Below are 20,733 nucleotides of genomic sequence, written 5' to 3'. Positions count from 1 at the left end.
TTTAAAAAAACATTTATTGGCTAACTCTATTCCCTCTTCCCTCCTCTATGAATTCATTTCCCATCTTTTTTTAACTGAGTTTTTTAACTGTATTTGTTGGAGCTCTTTATATAATCTAATTGAATACTTTTTGTTATATATATTACAAATGCCTTCTCCTAGTCTGCAGATGATCTTTACTTTGTTTACAGAGTGTTTTGTCAATTGAAGTTTTAAATTTTGATGAATTCAAATGTATGAATCATTGGTCACAGTATACTGATAGTTTAAGGAGAGCAAAAACAGCACATTTTTGCTCATCTGCAATATTCTCAAGAGTACCAGATATTTTTCTAAGTGGCTACATTTCCTGGGGTACATGATTTGTCTCTGGAGAAAGACTCTCCTTGGAAGAGATTATACTTTAAACATAAATTTATGAAAAAACCTTGATTTCTTTTGAGATTATCTTAATAACATCATTATAAGAATGATGTTATAATTGTATTTCTCAATCGACTATAAATCAATTATTTAAATGAGACAAAAATTTAAAAGCCACTGTTAACTGATGTCATATACATGATACAAATGAGATATTCTGGGTAGTATTACTTACATGAGTAACTTTTAGACATTCTAAAGACTGAAATTTTACTTTGTAGATATGTTTATGAGGATACACAGACTAATACTGCCATCAATTTCTGATAATTTTTTCCTATTTTGCAAATAATCTGTACTTATTTTTATATTGATGTCCTTAAATTATCATAAATCATCTATTTTAGCAAAATATCTTTTTTTAATTCTGGATTTAATTTTAATAACTGTCATGTTTAACTTAAGTACTGACAGAATTAGCTGTAAATAATTTCAAGAAGCTGTACAAACTATAATCATGTTTCCATATACCATAGATACTGTTTATCCTTTGATACAGTCGTGACATATTTATTTCAGAATTATAGACTGTTAATTTAACTTCTATTCCTTATCCTAGTAAAATAAGGTAATAGAAAAAATGAATTGAAAATGAATAAATTTAAAAAATGTATTCATCTCTCCAGGGTTCTTATACTGTGTTAGAGTCATAGAACTGCATTTTTGTGCTACTACATTAGCAGGGCTGCTAAAACTTACATTGATGAAAGCAAAAAGGCACTACTCTGTTGGACAGACTTCATAAAACCTATTCGTGAAGGACATTTCATACTTTTATTAAAAACGTCCTAAGTTTCACAGATTACAATGGATAACCCCAGTCAAATTTACTTAACTGAATTATAAAAAACAGTGTCATACTCCACAGTGAAATCTTATAAAACAGTTGAACAGATACAGTACAAAAGCTTGTAGCAATGTGCTTACTGCACAAAACTGCAGCTATATGCACACAAACATATTAAATGTCCTATAAATATGTATAGGAATAACAAAGGACTTTTTTGTTGTTTTAAGTTCTGTGATGATGGACAAACATCTTCTGATGATCAAGAGTAAATTCTTTACAAATGTGAAAAATTTTTAATCTCCTTGATAAAATTCTATTTACATTGCAGTAGTTATGTCATAGCAACAGTTATCCAACATTTGTAACAGGAACAGCTGCTAAGGCTAATTTCATCTCTCCTGAAGTGATACCTTATATCTACTAGAAAACAATCAAATTTTCTTTGTTAGCTATTTTCTTTGAGTAAGAGTAGTAATATCATAAAGTGTGAAACAGAAATTTGTCCTGAGGTAGAAGCTATTTTCCTTATTTGCCTATGTCCTTCTTCCCATAAGTTCTTGAGACTATAAAAAGAATCTGTAAGAATCAATTCTCATCACTGAGTATAATATTTTCTCAACAATCACAAGAATACTAAGTGTTTACCTATATGCAGAAGGTCACATTTTATAATACGCTATCATAAATTGGCCTAAATAATTTGAACAGCAGAAAGCCGTCAAGTTTACCACAACAAAGTCAATTTTTTCAAGATTTAAACAATCTATTATCATTATAATTAATATACTAAAGTACAAATATACTAATTGTAAAATATACAACTGATATAGTTCCACTAATTGTAATTACAAAACTATTTTAGTTGTGAAAAAAGAAACAAATATAAGAAGAGCTCACAAATATAAATACCTACTGGTACATCTTTCTTTTCTTTCCTTGAAAGGTTTGTGCCTCTATGTTCATTCTGTTGTTGATATAATGAACCATCTCGTTCACCATTTAACTGGAAGGAGCTCACCCCATTTCCTTCAATAAGATATGTTTAAATATATTAAAAAAGGATTAATTTTCACAAAAATTTCATTCAGAAAATTATCAAGTAGGAAAAAAAATATTTTAAGACAGTTCCAGTCTTCATCTGGGATCACACAATCAGAATATTCAGTACTGTTACAAGTCATATATATATACACATATACACAGATTCTTCTACTTTTATCTCTATTTCTTTCATACAGGGAAATTAAAATTAAGGTTGTATCTAAGTTCTAAGTACATATATTTGTGTTCAAAAGAAAAAAAATACTGAATACATAACTATTTTCAGGAAAGGGGCAATTTATAGTCTGTTATTCAAGAAATATTAGCTGCTCTTTTTTTAATTGCTTCTTTTGCAATGCACAAAAGAAACTTTACAGTATTATAACAGCACCTTCCAGTATTAATTTGGAGGCAAATACTTAGAAAATATTGACAATCATTTTTCTAAAAACAATTAAATGAAATAAAATAAAGGAGTTAGACAAGGTACTCTCTTTTTTTTTTCTAAAACAGAAGTAACTGAGAACCAAAATACATTTTCCTTGTTTATTCAGAGTTTTGTTTCTTTCATTGCAACACTTTAAATAAACGATGAATTGGACAAAAACAATTCTCCAAAATAGGGAAGGCTAGATATGAAATGAGAAGCAAGGGGCAAAATATCCCAGACTAGGGCATAGGTAATCCTGTCATAAAAACACTTCAAACCATGACCCCAAAAGTAGAGAATACCTCCAGAGCTACTGCCTCTTTCTTCTCTCCTCCTCAAAGGAATTTCAAATAATCTCTTAAAGAAGGATTTCCCCCCATTTTCCCACATGTTATGAAAACCTGGTAACATTCTTCATTCACCCCTGCTTCCCCCATTACCTAAAGCAGCAGGCTTCTGTGGAGGTAACCTGGGAGGTGGTGGCCTCGGTGGAACTTGGGATGGTTTTGCTGGGCTCTCTGATGTGGGACATCTCTTGATTGTTCCTTGACTATCATCCTCAGCAGAATGAGGTTCCTGTGGTATGAATATGGACTTAGGCTGAAATAATACAGAAAAGGAGACCAATGATTAAACAGGAAATTATTCATGTTTCATTAAACATTAAAAATATTAAATATTCTTCCTGAAGTAAATATTATCACGTATCAGAGGCTTTCAAACTGTGTTTATCAGCTGAGTTTCAAAGGTTATTCAACTATCTGATTCAGATGATCGTTATATCCTGAAAATGTACACTAGGTAAGTTTTCTCAGAAAAAAAAGGTCTCTTTTTATTAACTCCTCACAAGCCTATCCACTTGATATGCTAAATAAAAATATTCTGCTCTTTCTGATCTCCAATTTAAATGAGTCTCTTTTTATTTTAAACATTCAGGCTAATCAAAGTTCACCTCTTTACAAGGCTAATCTTAACTGTCTCTTTTAGATGACTCAACGTCTTTTATGCTAATGCATAAAATTTCAGACTGGGAGTAGGAGAAGATGCTAATTAAGATTTTATCAAATGAGAGAATACTAACACAGCAATGCAGGACACCTGAGAAACTTTCTGTGCAGACATTGGGAAAACCTCCAGTCAGCTGAAGGTTTGGAGAATTTATAAAACCTTATAATGTGTTCTTTATTAGGAAGACTGCTCAGAATTTATCTCTTTGAAATTCAGATCTCTATATTTCTGCTAGTGTTAAACTAAATAAAGTAAAAACAGTATTATGTACCTCTGTGTATCATGATTTAAGAAAGTATAAAATGAAAACAAAATATAGTAATACAATGGATATCAAGATTGGACTCCAATTCTCATTTACAAAATTTCAAACCCTCGAATAGCTCATTTTATAAAAGTTCACTTTATAATTAAAATTTGCTATGCAAATGAACTTAGAAAATAAATTTAAATTATCATACCTATATTAACTAATTTTATTTAAAAAAAATCCCATCAGTTGGGATTATTATTTTATGATGCTTCTTTGTTTGACAAAAGGATTTTGTTGCTAAAAAAAAATCTTGAAAATGACTGTCCTTTATTTTGTATTTTTAATTTAAAAGAATCTTCTGGAAATTAAATATCTGTGATGATAAATCACTATTCTTTACCTATTCTCAAGAAATCAGTTACTAGTAGATTGTAGATTTTGAGGAAAAAACTTATTTAAAAAATGTGAGTTTATCCCAAATGAAATAGCAATCCATTAATTTAATCATTTTCACGTACAGATTTCTAGAACTTATTATTTAGAATAAACACTAAATAACAAGTTGGATAATTTAAAAAAGACAAACAAAAATAATCACAACCATTTACTTATATCATGGTTAGTAACTTCTTCATGATTTTTCTTTGTGGATCCCAAGTGAAAACAGGCCAGAGCATAAGTACTAATATAGTATTACAGTGGCAGAACAATCACACACATATGCAATTCAAACTGGAGAACAAGCCTGCCTACCTTTGGTGGCAAAGGAGGTGGAACTTTTGCTTTCATGGTTGAACTGTAAAGACATAAAAGCTTAGAGTCAGAACTTCTCATTTTACAAACAAATCATTACTAAAATGATCAATTTTTCAAAGCTGTCGAAGAAAAATTTGCATAAACAAGTTTCTTTTTCTAAGGTTATGAGTGTTTTACAAAGTATTTTGTGAAATGTTCAAGTTATGTTGGATGAAGTATTATTCAGAAGTAACTGAGTAGATGTGCCTTCTTGGTTTCAAATATTATATAGTAATTAAAACTGGAAAAGATAACTACAATTCCAATTTATATCAACTGAAAGGTAATTCATATAAAAACATAAGCAACAACTGCCTTAAGGAAAAACAGCAAAATGATATAAAAATATATCACAATGGAAGCTTCATTTTTACTCTTGTTAGATACGGAATATCTCTGATGAAGCTCATCGAAAGCAATATACATGCTCTATGAAATTCTCGGCAGCATTTATTTGATTGAAGTTAAGATTCATTACAACCCAGGATCAGAGTTTTACAACTACTAAACATTAAAAGATTATTGAGCATAAACTCTCAGATGAAGAAATCGAGGCCCAGGGAGGTTAAGTGACCTGATTCAAGGTCACAGAGGTAAAAAGGAAAACCAACTGCTTGTCAGGGGCTCTTGTCACTCTACCATGAATATGTATCTGTTTTTAAAAAAACAAAAAAAGAAAAGGACTAAATATCAATACTTACATAAGTGAAAATATTGCCCCCTTAAAAATACATTCATATGCAAAGTATGTTTATTTGAAACATTATCAGATGAAATTTAAACAACCATATAGTAAGACTGTGGTTGAGGTAATAATTACAGCAGCTACTAATGACTAATTTATAACATTAAACTACAAGGTATGTTTACTGTCTTTGTTAATATTTTTCAAAGTTTTCTGTTATCAACTAGTGCTATGGACTGAATTGTGTCCACTCAAAATTCCTATGTTGAAGCTCTAACCCCTAATGTGTTTGTATTTGGACGTAGGGCTTCTAGGAGGTAATTAAGGTTAAATGAGGTCCTTTGGGTAGGGTGTGTGTGTGTGTGTGTGTGTACGCGCGCACACTAACAAAACACCATGTGAGGGCACAGCCAGAAGGTATGAACTTCCCAGCTCCAGAACTGTGAGAAATAAATTCTGTTGTTTAAGCCACCAGTCTATGGTATTTTGTTAAGGATGCCTGAGTCAATTAATACAACCAGAACAGAGAAAAGAAAACTGTGGTACAACCCATGATGTTATATTAGTAACGATACTAAAATTACTTCAGTATTAAGCTGTCAGATTTACTAATAAACCAGGTCAAATATCTTTTCTTTTACCAAAAATGGAAACAGAACTTACTGTTTAGACTCATCATCATCCCCTTCATCATCTTCTAAATGTGCCACATGCCCTCTACAGATAAAGAAGGATAATTCCCTTGTTACTAAATGGACTTTACCAAAATAGCTCAAGAAGAAATTTTACAAAATGCAGGAAGGCTGCTGCAGGACAGAATTTTATTTCTACATCTTTACAGGATTCACAGTATTAAAATAACAACAAAACAATCTTAGGCTACATGACAGAGAAGAGGGCAAACAGACTCTACTCATCTGACATGAAGTATTTTAAGCTTAATTAAAATTAAAATTACCGCTGATGTAATTCTTCTTCAACAGACTTCAGAAGACTCCTTAGAGAAAAATAAAAATTAAAAATAATGTGAATAAACAAGCAAAAAAAACCCAAATACATTTTTTATCACTTTAATCTTACCTATAAAATTTTAAATTGCTTTTTTACTATTTACTACAAGAAATGTGCTATAATGATCACCTTTATACCATAAAACATCAAATTACAATTAATGAGATATCTCTATTTTCTGTTGCTAATGTACTTTATACATGTATTTTAAATGAACAAAAAATCCTAATGTTTACTGAAAAATACCAATTCAAACAAAGGACAACCCACCATGAAATGTCACAATAGGACTGACAAAACAATAATTGCAGGGTCATTGTCAGGGGTTTCCAGGATTCAAATTTTACCTGGAAAATTTTACCTGACACCTGAAATTATATTTTCTTTTTCTTAAGATAAGGAAGGCGACACACTTTAAAAAACATCATGCTCTCAGGCAATCCTACAATGAAACTCAACATGTTGGATCTCTGCAAAAGCATGCATGCATGTGATGTGAATACATGAATGTAGTAGCACTTTGCTTTCACAGAAGACACTCACTTACCTGAGGTATCTGTTCTCCAGGGGTGTACTGGCAAACACATTTACACTTTTGGGAGACTAAGCCTGTATCAGACCAGGTGCGAGGATTTTATCATTAGGAGCAATTTATAAAACTTTGATATCCAGGAATGTAAGAGAGAACTCATGGCATTCCTGAAGTTCCCTTACTTCTTTTCACTGCAAGTTTATGCAGCATACTTCCTTTACTATACTCTTTGAGCATAAAAACTCAATAGCCTTCTTAAAGCTAATGAGATACAGAGAAGTATGGTTACTATATAGATTACTGTGGTAAAAGTGAATCAGCAGAAAATGTACTCTCCTCAGAAGTTGTAAGGTACTATCTTTTAATCATTTTCCTCTCCGATATATAGTGGTAAAAACTGCCTTAGAATTATCAAAACATAAAACCAGAGAAACTGAAAGGTGTGGTTAGTTGGTATGAACAATTAATAGACTAGATTTTAGCCATCAAATATGTTAATTAGGTTTGCTTAATAACAATCTAAGTATTAAAAAATAACAAAGTTTCAAATCTGGTGTGGTAAGTGACATAGAAGAACCATAAAATAATTGCAAATCTTATTTTGCAGATAAAAAATTGAGGTACTTCAGTGAAATGCATTATCTATTCACAAAGCTCCACAAGGGCTAGCTCTAGGAAGGCAGGTCTTCAGAGGCAGTATAGCAAAATGGCCACAGGTTGTGAAGCAAAGACAGCTGGAATCTGAATCCCGCCTCTGCCACTGTAAGCTCAGTATCCCTATCTTTAAAATGAGAATTACAACAGTACCTATGTCAAAGTCTCTATCTGAAGATACAACGAAATAATACAGACAAGTGCTCTGAGTAGTAACTCAGAAGGTATTAAGTACTCAATTAGTGTTTCCTTTATTATTATCAACTAAGCAACACTTCTTCAAACTAGCAATTCTCAAAGTGCAGCTCAGGGACCCTGGGGGTCCCTTAGGCTCCTGTAAGGGATCTGCAAGGTCAAAATTCTTTTCATAATACTAAAGCACTATTCATTCACGGAGAATGAAACTTGGGAGTTTTCTGGAGACTACTAAGATACATGGTATCACAACAGATTAGCAGCAGACAGGAGAATCCAGCTGTCTTCTACTAAGCTAAATATTAAGGAAATTTGCAAAAAATATAAAATGATGCCACTTTTCTTGCTAATTTTTTTTTTCAGAAAAAAAAGTAGCTGTTCTTCATAAAAAAATGTTATTAGTGGGCCTCAACAAAAAGTTTGCTGTACTATGTTGACACTTATAAAGCCTCGTATTGCAATTATTTGCTGCTTCTAAGTCTCATGAGAAGAACTAAGTGGTGTTACATGGAAGGTACCATTAAGAGGTGGCATTTGAATTGGTCCTTAATAATGAGGAATTTCTTACTACATACAAGATATTTATGACGACATGTAATGAGTATACTTCTATTTTAAATAAATCAATAAATATTTTGAAAAGTTTTCCACTTAAATTTCTAATACTATAAATATTAATATTTATAACCCATATAAACAAAAGCTCACTGGAGTTCTCAACAATTTTTAAAAATGAAAAGGGATCCTGAGACTAAAAATTTAAGAAGCACTGCTTTAAACTATTTTTATCAAGTTAAACATAGTATCTCTGAACTGTACAGTGGGCTTTCATATCATCTTAGATGTGGAAAAAACCTTTTTTTAAAGCATATAATGATATTTTTTGAGCCATTTCTCTTTCCAGTAGAGAATATTAGGATTTGAAAATAATTAAAAGGGGAATTTAAAATGTAGTTTATTTTCAGTTTACTGTATTTAATTGGACTTATATGGCATTCCACTTTTTAAAAATCTCTTTTAAATTCATTTACTTCTAAATTTCCTACTATGTTAAGATATTTACTTATAAAGTTACAGAATTCACGAAGTCTTAATGAAAGGCAGGAAATATGATTTGCTTTTCAGCCTTTATAAAAGAGAAAATGAAACACAGCTAAATTTGCTTAAAGGTCCATTTATACTAAATACTGTATCTTAAGAGTAATGCGAAAAATATGATACTAATTTAACCATCAAGACTGAATGCTATACAATAAACAATATCACTATTCACTAGTACACTTGGATTCTTCTATTATGAAATTTTGAGAAAGTAATGAGCAAAGCAAAAATGATGCCCTCAGATACTGAATTACTAAGTCAATCTAAAATGATTAGGAAATTTGGATGAAAAGGTTAAAAATGGAACAATGTGCAAATGAAGATCATAGATTTAACTGATAAAGTGAAGAAAATAATAGGGAGAGAAGTGAAAAACCACCTACAAAATATCTAGCATGTTTGAATTAACTAAAAAATCTGTGCTGCTGGTTACTAAAATCTTTCCAAATTACCTGACTTAGTTTTTTTATAATCAGCCTTTTACAACCTATAAGTACTGCCTGATTATATTTGAAAAAACAAAATAAAAAACTTCTCTATTTCTTTAAAACCAAAAAGCAGTTTTATTCACTCATACTCACTTGTTATTATGATCAATGTTTATTTATTGAGTAAATACTACAAATAAGGGCAACGAATAAACATTCAGTAAACCCTAAATGTGCAAAATGGTTTATAATGGTTATTCCATTTCACCCTTGGCATCTTATAAGGCAGGTACTATTATAATCCCCATTTATTAGAGATAATTGAGGTAAATTTCTCAAAATTGCACAGCTTATAGGAAGAGACAGTTCTGACTCTGGATCTGGCATTTACTACCACCACATTTAATTATGCTAGGAATTTCTTTTCACTATAACTTAAGTCTTTAGAAAATTATTTTTAGAACTTTCGCTCTACATTAAAAACAAAATCAGAAACAATTTAGTTTTCTTTTAAAAATAATATTTTGTCAACTTTAAATGGTCTGAAAAGTTGATCCCAATTATAACAATTCAAAAGAAAAGAAAACAGCCTAGTAAGTCAAAATATATATGCATTCTATTTAAAAAAAAAAAAAACAAAACTATTTTAGATAGTTCTTGAGTGGTCTGGAATAGGTAGAAACCCATAAATGGAAATTTGTCTGCCTGATCACCTATGGAGAAAGCAGGAAATCCTGTGAGTTTTAAAACACTGCCTAATCACAAGAATAAAGCAGACGTATATCAGTACAGTAAGAGAAGTGCTACATCCATGCTCATGTCACATGTATGTATATACCTGTACATGAAACACAGCCAAAGGTCAAGCTTTTGGCCAACCTACCTTGCCAGTGATTCATTATATAGAATACAGTTCCTTAAGCAGGGATCCAATTAATCAAAAAATGAAGGTTGGGCAAATTATTAACATTTTACCTAGCCAAAGTAACTATATACTATGAAAATGCCTAACAATAAAAATTCAGACAATGGGAACAAAGGAATCTGGAAAAGCATTTAGTGATAGGCCATTTGGGGGGTATTTTTGCAAGAATATATAAATATATTTAAGATAAACCAAAAAAGGCAAACGAAATATTTTTCTAAATTATCCATTCTCTTAAAATACACCGAAAATTGCTAACAAGGTCCATAAAACCAATGACCTCAAATTCAGACAAAATAACATAAAAAAAACACTTCAGAATTTTTTATTTGCTAACTCATTATAAGATAAATTTTCCTTTGTTGTCCATCAACAAATTAGGACAAACTATAAATAGCAAGTAGTTACTATTTAGATAATATTTCATTTTTCTACCAAGGAAATTTTAGACTTACTTTCCATTTTAGGAAACATAAGCAAGGGTAATAAAAACAAAACACTTCATAGTGTTTAACTAAAGTTCAGCTTAAATCAAAATTAATGCATTTCTGTCATTCAAAGCCTTCTCTAGGTTTTAGGTGTATTTAAATTAAACATTATTTAGTTTATAAAAAGGGAGAGACATGATTTTTGCATTATTATCTCTAAATCTGAGCTACTTGTCTTTATTTACCATTTCTCAAGTGCTTAACTTAAAATATGGGTATATATATATGTCTCAACTCACTAATGTAACTGAAATTGTATTTTAAAATTTTAGGGAGTTCTGATTATTAAAATAAAAACTAGATTGCTAGGAGATTTTGGCAATTTAAGTATTTCCTTATAAATTAGGTTTTATTATGATAATTTGTCCATGAACTCAGGAAATGAGACTGCATGGGGAATAGTGGAGTCCTGTCTCCGTATCTTCCTAATTCAGGCCTATTAATAACTTAAATTGTTATGCCTTATAAGGTGCCTTTTCACCCCTGTGCTGTACCACCCAGACACTGCCTGGTGTAGAGCAGACCTTGAATAACTGTTGGGTTTATTTCTTGCATGAAATAAATGATACTTAGCTGTTACCTACTTTTTAAAAGACTCTTAAGAACTAAAAAGATAAAGATTTCTAAACAGTGTGAACATTTCCAGCTGTTTACAGAGGCCAACACATCTGAGAGACGTACCAAAGCAAGTTCTGTAAGGAATAAACTGATCAGCTTTGCAAATAAAAGAAGTAAGTTGCTGAAACATAAACTCATCTTTAGTTGGAATGTACTTAGTTTTGTCTAACAAGTAAGGTCCATAAAGTAGCTTGATATAAAAATTTAAGGTGACTGTCCCCATTATGACAATTAATGAGATGATTAGTAAGGTAGTAGTAAAAAAAAGTTAAAAACATACGATAGACTATATCTCAATAAAAAAAAATATTACAAATATATCTAACAGACTAATATAATTTACTACTATAAATATTTAAAATATGATTAGTATATAATATATTTTAAGTCAATTTAATTATTCTTGAGTTTAAATTTAATTTTAAAAGAATTTTACTTACTTGTTTGCTCCTAAAAAGTAACTACTTTGGTGTCCTTGTCCATATTCTAGTTGTAGATCCTAATAGTACAAAACAAAATATTTAGCAAATAGTGGTATATCACAAATCATGATACACTAATATTCACTGCTTTTAAAAAGAGAAACCCAGACTTCAAATAAATCTGTATTGCTATATGTTCTTAAAAAGAAGGCATGGTGACATTTCCAATAATAAAATAGACTGAAGTTCGTAGCCCTGATTTATATAATTTATTATTTAAGTTCGATATTTTTCTGGGAATTTGTTTGAATAGTATATGCAAGGTTCATTTATCGTTATTGCTTCTGTAATTAACATTTGTAAAAAATCAATTTTTAGAAAGAAAAAAGCTCAAATGAGGTATTTATTCTCAAGCGATAATGAAACAAAAATGATTACAGAAGAGAACAAGCAACAAAAATCTTGGTTTAACTTTGTACATGAGATTGTTAATAATTATGTATATATACATATTCACATATTTCTACTATTTCATGCAGTAATAATAATTTTTTAAAGATATGAAACAGGGTGCTCTTTTAAAGTAAATTGTAAATGTGAACTTGCATAAGATTATAAATTGCACTGAAGGACTTTTAATGATTTTTTAAAGAGTTAAGCAGCAAAACTTTAAATGAATATTATTAAGACATTTCTTCAAATATTTAAACATTTCCAATGAATGCTGAAGGTTGTAGAGTTAAGAATTGAAATTTAAAGGAACTAACAATGTATGTGCTTGACTCAAATGCCTTTTTAGAGAAAAAATGCTTTCCAACAACCATGGAAAGTACAGAGTGAATTCTCCTTTTCTCCCCCTTTTAAGCCACTGTATTTCAAGTACTGTTTTAACATTAAATGGGGAATATTCAACATTTTACATGAATTTTATTTTCATTAGAATATAGTATACTTAAAGTGCTTTCTAATTTTACAAGTCATTGTCAGATGCACGATGAAGACTTAATGCGAGGTCACCTCCTTGGAGCAGCCTTCCAAGACTGTCCAGGAGGATAGCTGCAACCTTCTCCATGTCTGCGCAGCATTTAACACACACTTCTCTAGCACTTATGCTGCCCTTTAATTAATTAATTTATAAGTCTATAAAAATGGTAGCTAGGCTGTGAGCTCCTGAAACAAAGGAAAATTATTAAATCCATCTTTCTTCCCTAGTGTCTGGCATCATGCCTGACACATACTAACTAGGCCCTAAATAAATGCTTGCTCAAATGCCATTTGTTTATTTTACTGTAAATTGGTAACTAACACTTCAGCTTTATTAACATACATACAGATAATTCTAGATCACAAAAGTACTAAGCCTAGCAATATGAGACGTCTAAGAAATGCATCACTTTTAAGTGAAAAGCACTTTAACATTTAAATACCTCAAGACCTGTTAAAAAAATATCTGATGAAAATAAAAGTCAAATGCCTGGTTTTGACAAGGCTCACATTTTGTCTTCTTTAATAATTGTGTTCTTCCATGCATAATAATAAATGTTCTTACCAGTGACAGAAAAGATAATACATCATAAACAAAAAAGAATAGTGAACTGTCACAAGGTATCACATAAAATTCTAATGAAAAAGGACAGCTGTTCACCTTACCTTACTAGGATATAACTGCTATTATCATAAGACTGCCACACAATTATTATGCTACACTATCTAAGTGGTCATGATTTTATATAGTAACCTCTAAACTTTGGTATTTGGTATAGAGAAGTACTAATCTCAGTGGATACCCTTCTGAACTCAAGTTTGTTTTCTCCCACTACACATAACTAGGCCCTTCTCCCAGACCAGTAACCCTTTAACCAATATAATCTCTTAAGCCTTTAATGAAATGACAGCTTTCAAAAGCACACGTGTGCAGAGTGGCCATGGCTTCTGTTATATAAATATAGATGTGTCATTAAGAAAAGTCAGCCCATCTGAAACATGACAATTACCAGATTGATGATAATGATTTAAAAAAAAAATCAACTGAGGTCAGCAGTGTTTTTAGGAAGGTAAGAGAAGAAACTAAAATATAAAGTAACTAATGCAATGTTTTAACAGAAAATTGAGTGTAGGTTCAAATACAGAATAACATTCAGGCTAGGGAGAAGTTGTAGATAGATCCAAGTCTGATTTTTTTCCCCCAAGTCTGATTATTACATGGACCATGTTTTAAGCCCTACTAGGAAAGCTAAGGTTGAAAGGGTCTCATTCTTTATTAATTCCTTCTCCGTAAATCAAGTTACGTTTTAGCATTCACGGGAAAAAAAACAATGTACTAGGCATGTTATCAAGTAAAAGAATTACACTAAGTCCTTCTAATAAGTAGCTAATCTCATTTAATTCAACTATTTTTTAGCGAGCACCTATTATGTGGCAGGAGTTCAGACAGCAAACCAGACAAGAAAAATGAGAAGAAATAAAAAGGAAAGGAAGAAAAGTGAAACCTGGGCAAAGCTGGTAGTCACTGATATATCTTTAGGGCAGTCTAAGAAAGACTGATCTAAAACGGCTTTTCAAAAAGGACTTGGAAGCTATTATTCTGTAATAGGAAAATGCTAACAAAATTATACTTGGAAAAGTACTTAAAATAACCTTGTAAAGTGATGGTAAAATATGGCCTTCCTTTACAAGCTAAGTAAGAATACATCTGAACATGTCAGGATAGACATAAAAAAATTAGTAGCATAAATCAGGCATCAACTTATTAATGAATGACAATGTTTAACTACATAGTAAAGGCAAATTAGTAACAACATGGACTGAAAACATGCAAAAGCCTAGTATAGATTCAAACTGAGCACTCAAGCAAAAAATTTAAGAAGGTCACCCTAAACCCAATTAAAACATTTTTTGGAGACAGAAAGTTCCAACTGCAGTGGTTTGTTTCGATGAATGGGAGAATACTTCTGAACCTAGGATAGAGACTCTGAGAAAACTGTGGTGCCAACAAGAACTGAAATAGAACAGAGGATGTAACGTGGAACACTGGAAAAGAACAACATATGATCAAGAAAATCTTACTGTTTTTTATTTTTTTAAACCCCTCTGGAGATTACAAAGTCTATACCTGATGAGAAAACAGCAGGAAGTCAATAGAACTGATACAGTTGGCTACAAAAACACAAAAGAAAATATACTTTAGCAATAGATTTTAACCAAGAAAAAAGAGAATAGCAGAATTTTTTTTTCACATCAAAAAATGAAAAAAATATGGCATGAATGAGGTGTTAGGAAATACCTTTTAATGTGGTAGGTAATTTACAGAATTAAAAAGGGATTGGATCCTAGATAATTCAAAAAAGACTTATTTCTTGAAAAGGAAAGCAAGTAGGGTCAGAACACTAACTGACCAAGTAGTATTCTGACTAATAAAAGCAGAGGATTTAAGGGAACTCAAACTGAATAAACATGACTTCTGTACAGCAAGGTTGGAAATGAGTATCAGCAGGTTAGGTTTGAAATTCTAAAAAATGTTCTATCATTGTGCAATTATGAAAAGAGTTCTCCCTAGAAATTTTTTTCATAGATAACAGGTAAAAAAAGTGATCACACAACATAACTTTTATAATAATAGTTTAACAGATTTGAAATTAACAAAACCGATCTGTTTTTTTTCCAGAATAAATTAAACTTTACTTACAGACTTCATTCAATTTTGACCTAAGTCACGGGTAATCTTAAAGTACTTCAGTTATGTTTACTGATAATGATCAGTTGGGTATATCTTTTGGACATGTTTTTAATTATAATTTTAAGTATTTTATTCTTACTTTTTCAGGTATACTGTAAGTTTCTTCCAAGCAATGATTATGTTACTACTCATGTTCCTCCACAGCAATTAATATAGTGTTTTACATATACAGTTGACCCATGAACAACATCAGTTTAAACTGTATGGGTCCACTTACATGCAGATTTTTTTCAGTAAATACATGTGACAGTACCACATGATCTGCTGCTGGTTGAATCTGCAGATGCAGAATCACAGATATGGAGGGCCAACTATAAAGTTATACTTGGATTTTCTACTGCTGGTGCCTCTAAACCCCTCGTTGTTCAAGGGTCAACTGTAATTAAGTTTTAATATATTTTTCATTGGCATATGGTCCAAAATGTCCAGCAAAACTAGGCAAATTAGAAAAAAATCAGCATCAGCTGAACAGATGTATAAAATAATATTTTAATGTAAAGATAGCATCTTGTAGATTGATATACCTAGGCCTTACAGTTATGGGCAAAACTCTTAACTATTTAATTATAGAATTATAGTGAGTTTTTCTTTTTTTTAACTCAGGCATCTTTCAAAATTTAAAGATCTTTTTTACTCACTAATAATGCTAAAAATCAAACTCTGTTCTTCTGGTTTCATATATTATGACTACCTAATTAAAAAAATCATTTTATTATAGTAATGAAAACTGAGATATAATATTCTAAATTCATTTACAAAATCATAAGATAAATACACCTAGCACTTAAAACAACCAGAAATCATTGATGACACAGAACTTTTAGGGAGCAAGGTCTCTAAGAGGGTAAATGTTTCTTCTGCGTCCTAAAAGATTTAGGGCTGTCATCTTGGTGCCAACTGTCTACTAAGATTGCAGCTAGACATTCTGGCTTCATTAGGTGGTCTAGTGGCTAGCAATAAGTACTTGTAAGAGTTAAAGTCCTATTCACAATGCCAAGGACTTAAGACTAATGAAAGCAGGGGAATGAAATAACCATGGATACTTCACACCAAAAAACGAAAGCACTATTTCAAAAAGATACATGCACCCCAATGTTCACAGCAGTGCTATTTACAATAGGCAAGGCATAGAAGCAACCCAAGTGGCCATCAAAAGATGACTGGCTTAAGAAGATGTGGGATATACATACAATGGAATACTAGTCATTGAAAAGAATGAAATACTGTCATTTGCAGCAAAGTGAATGGACTTAGAGAATATCATACTTAGTGAAGTGAGACAGAAAGACAAATACTCTATGATATCACTTATATGTGGAATCTAAAAAACAATACAAGTGAATCTATATGCAAAACAGAAACAGACTCATGGACACAGAAAACAAACTTATGGTTACCAAAAGAGAGAGGGAGTGTGGAGGGATAAATCAGGAGCATGGGATTAACAGATACAAACTACTATACATAAAATAGGTAAGTAACAAGGATTTACTGTATAGCACAGGGAATTATCCCCAATATCTTATAACAATCTATAATGGAATATAATCGTTAAAAAAAAAGAAAAAACAAATCACTATGCTGTACACTTGAAACTAATGCAATGTTGTAAATCAACTATACTTCAATAAAACACACACACACACCAGAAAATAACAAGTATTGAAGAGGATTCGTAGAAACTGGAACTCTTGTGCGCTGCTGGTGTGAACTGCAAAGTGATGCAGCTGCTCTGGAAAATAGCATGGTGATTACCCCCAAAATCAAACACAGAATTATCATGTGATCCAGCAATTCCCCTGCAAGTTATATACCCAAAAGAACTAAAAGTAGAAACTTGACAGATATTTGTACATCCATGTTCATAGCAGCATTATTCAAAAATAGTCAAAAGGTAGAAGCAACCCCAGTGTCCACTGATAGATGAACGGATAAACAAAATGTGGTTATATACATATGATGAAATATTATTCAGACTTAAGAAATTCTAGCACATGCTACAACATGAGTGACTCTTGAAGATGTTATGACTTTATGCCAAGACACTTCACTTTCATCATTTGTCATAAAAGGACAAATAATGTATGATTCCACTTACATGAGGTACCCAGAGTACAGAAAAATTCAAAGAGACAGAAAATAGAATGGCAATCGCCAGGGGCTGGGAGGGAAGGTGGAATGAGAGTTCCTGTTAATGCGATAGGAGCTGTGGCGTGGGAAGATGAAAACATTCTGGAGATCGACAGTGGTGATGGTTGCACAATGGTATGAATATACTTAATGCCACTTACACATTTATAGTACACTTAAGCATGGTTACAATGATAAATTTTATGTTATACATACTTTACCATAATAAAAAAATAACTGTGAAACATGTATGTTGATTAAAAAGAGAGAGAGGATGTGAGTACAAGATTGGTATTAGTGGAAAAAAAAAATGATGACAGTGTTGGGTAGTGGCAATACAGCACAGTGGTTTGAGTTTTAATTCTTGAGCCAGGCTGCTTGGGTCAAACCCCAGCTCTGCTGTCACTTAGTTGGGTGGTTAAGATCAACTTCAGCTTCTTTGCACCTTAAATCCCCTTAAGTGTAAAAAAGGATTATAGTTAATATATTTAAAGTGTTTAGAATAATGTCTGGTATATACAAACTTATAGATAAATGTTAGCTTTTAAAGACTGACTTTATAAATGGTAGGATCTGACAAATATTTCATTATCCCTCTTCTGTAGAACTCTCCACAAGTTAACTGCCCCCAAAGCCCTCCTCTGACAAAAGACCCTCTTGTCAACTGCTCCCTCTATCAAGAAACTCCTGATTACCTGGGGGGCGTGGAGGGTAGTTCTAGGGAACAGAGCCATGATAACTTACTCAAGTTACCAGGCTAGTTACACACAGGGTCAGAAGAATATTTGCAATTTTAAAGTAGTATGTTTCTGGGTTTTTTTCCTGGAGAATATTAATGAATAGCACAGTCAATTTAAACTTTTGATTCTGTGGTCTTTCATTTCCACGACAAATTTCACTAATTATCATTCTAGCCTATATATGTCTAATTATGAAGAAACGTTTAATCCAGAAATCATGGGCAGTGCTTTCTTCAGACATTCCATCTCACTTGTCCCCTCATGCTTCTGGCCTCTCTGGGACACCTGATGCATCCCTTTTTCTTTTAAGACAGTGCATCTTACTGACTCTTCTAGTGTTTCAATTGCTTCTTCCCCACCTCCAGTGTTGGTTCTACCTTTGCAAAACACAGGCATCATCTGTTGTGGTGACCGATACATGCAATCCCATGGGTTCATCTATCATATCCTCTTTGATGACTTCAATCTTCCTTCTCTGAGCTAATCCCGTAATTCCAGCAGAATAACCATTTCATAATTTCAGCTCTTTATCTGCCATCTCTCAAAATTGTGCCAATGACTGTTTCCACATTAATAATTCCCATGAAAACACAGGAGGCATCTGTCCATTCTCTTCCTGAAGAATCTGTAATGGTTCCTACACAATACTGAAACCAGTCTTAGTCCCTCCCAGAAGCCAGATGAGCCATATCAACTCAAAAGCTTTTCCCTTTTCTCTGATTTCCATAGTACTTATTATGTTAAGCCTCTCCTCATCAACAGTTACCACCTGGCAAAATTCTGGCAATCCACTGTGTATTTTGTTGTAGAGCTAAGAGTTTATATATGCAAGTATTTTCTGCCTATCAAGACAGCAACTTTCCAAAAAGAGAAATTATCTCTAAAATCTTTTTTATGTTCTATGAATGTTATTGGGCATAGATCTAGGAATTTATATAAAGAATCACTTAAACCAACCAGAAATTAAAGAAGTATGTTATTTAGCTGGAGACAAAGAAAAGAGAAGGAAAATTCCATCGAAAAGGCAGAAAAATGGAATTTAGGAGGAAAAATGGAAGCAACTTGGGGCCATGGCCAGCTACAGAAGTAGAAAGAACTATTTAATAGCAACTATTAAAATTACTATTTATTTAATATTTACTAGGGTTAATTTCTCATCTTTTCTTACCTAATGGTAAGATAGCTTTAATATTTATAACTTCAGGAAGTCTTTATAACCCAAATTTTGGCCAGAGAAAACTGGGTATTATATAATGTTACAAGGTTAAAATTTCACCTGAGGCTGATTTCACTGTTAATCAGGGGTAACTTATTTTTTAAATTATACAGGTATTATATATGTAACACTATGAATAGTTTTATATATATGAAAGGTTTCTAGTTCATTAAGATAAGCTGCGTTATTCAAACTATACATTTTTATAGAGAAATGTAATTTCTTAAAAAATCTATTTGAGTGAAAAAATAAAATGTTTTCACTAAAATTTTTAATTGCAAAATTATATTTGAGTAAATATGTTTATTTAACTTGTAGAAAAAAACTGCTACAATCCTTAATATATGGTAACTTGCTAAATGGCAGAATTTATAAAACAGTGCTTAAATTGGTTCATTAAAACTGGACAAAATGTTTGATTAAAAAAAACTAAGAACAATTAAGACTAAAACAATGCTGACAAAGAAAATCAGAAGATGAGAAATACCAGATTAGATCTTGCAGTGTAGTATATTTCTTCTGAACTGTCCAAAAAACCATCACTGTCGGGCTGTTTAGCAGAGACCAAGAAACCCAAGTTATTTACACTTAGACTAAAAGCCACAAAGTCACAAAGGGAAATTTTCACAAGTGAAATAAATCCAGCTAACATAACTTTTTAAGGCAAACTTGCAAAGTCAAATCATATTAAGGAGCTTCTAAAAAAGCAACAGTGAAACAACTTTGCTCTATAATGCAGTTACTAAATTAGTATGGAATTTAAACACATGCAATGCTAACTTGAAAAGAGAAGCAGAAAATAACAATTTGCATTTATAAACATCATGACTACCTTTTCTTCTAAACCTTCTCCATCTTCTCTACATAAATGTCAGGCTTAAGTAATATAATCATTTTAAGAATTTTTCTTTAACATTCCTTTCCTGCAGGCTAGTATACTAAATTAGAGCAACTTCGTAAGTCTGTAAAAGCTAAAGACTCCCTTTGTCTGCCTTTAGTCAAGTGGGTTAAAATAAGCATTAAATTTAAGAAAAAAGTTCCCAGTTCAATGTTGAGCACTTAACAGTTACTTTCTTCTCATTATTAAGTAGAAAAGGAAAAAAAAACCTGAA

At 31.7% G+C, this 20,733-nt stretch overlaps 1 protein-coding gene across 2 annotated transcripts in view; it reads right to left on the bottom strand.

Moving 5' to 3' along the window:
• The window catches only part of MAP4K3 (mitogen-activated protein kinase kinase kinase kinase 3), a 154,400-nt gene that overhangs the window by 25,811 nt on the left and 107,856 nt on the right, over positions 1–20,733 (bottom strand). Inside the window, exons 15-21 of one of the 2 annotated variants that reach the window (XM_031466873.2) lie at positions 20,109–20,171; positions 11,818–11,876; positions 6,384–6,422; positions 6,089–6,142; positions 4,699–4,741; positions 3,125–3,284; positions 2,127–2,239 (exon numbers count right to left, since the gene is read on the bottom strand). In XM_031466873.2, the coding sequence (XP_031322733.1) occupies positions 2,127–2,239; positions 3,125–3,284; positions 4,699–4,741; positions 6,089–6,142; positions 6,384–6,422; positions 11,818–11,876; positions 20,109–20,171 (531 nt within the window). The remainder of the gene's footprint in view (positions 1–2,126; positions 2,240–3,124; positions 3,285–4,698; positions 4,742–6,088; positions 6,143–6,383; positions 6,423–11,817; positions 11,877–20,108; positions 20,172–20,733) is intronic. The other variant, XM_031466874.2, reaches the window with a different exon arrangement.

Source organism: Camelus dromedarius, chromosome 15 (assembly GCF_036321535.1).
Source record: "Camelus dromedarius isolate mCamDro1 chromosome 15, mCamDro1.pat, whole genome shotgun sequence".
Classification (NCBI taxonomy): domain Eukaryota; kingdom Metazoa; phylum Chordata; class Mammalia; order Artiodactyla; family Camelidae; genus Camelus; species Camelus dromedarius.
This window is presented reverse-complemented; position numbering and strand designations above follow the sequence as displayed.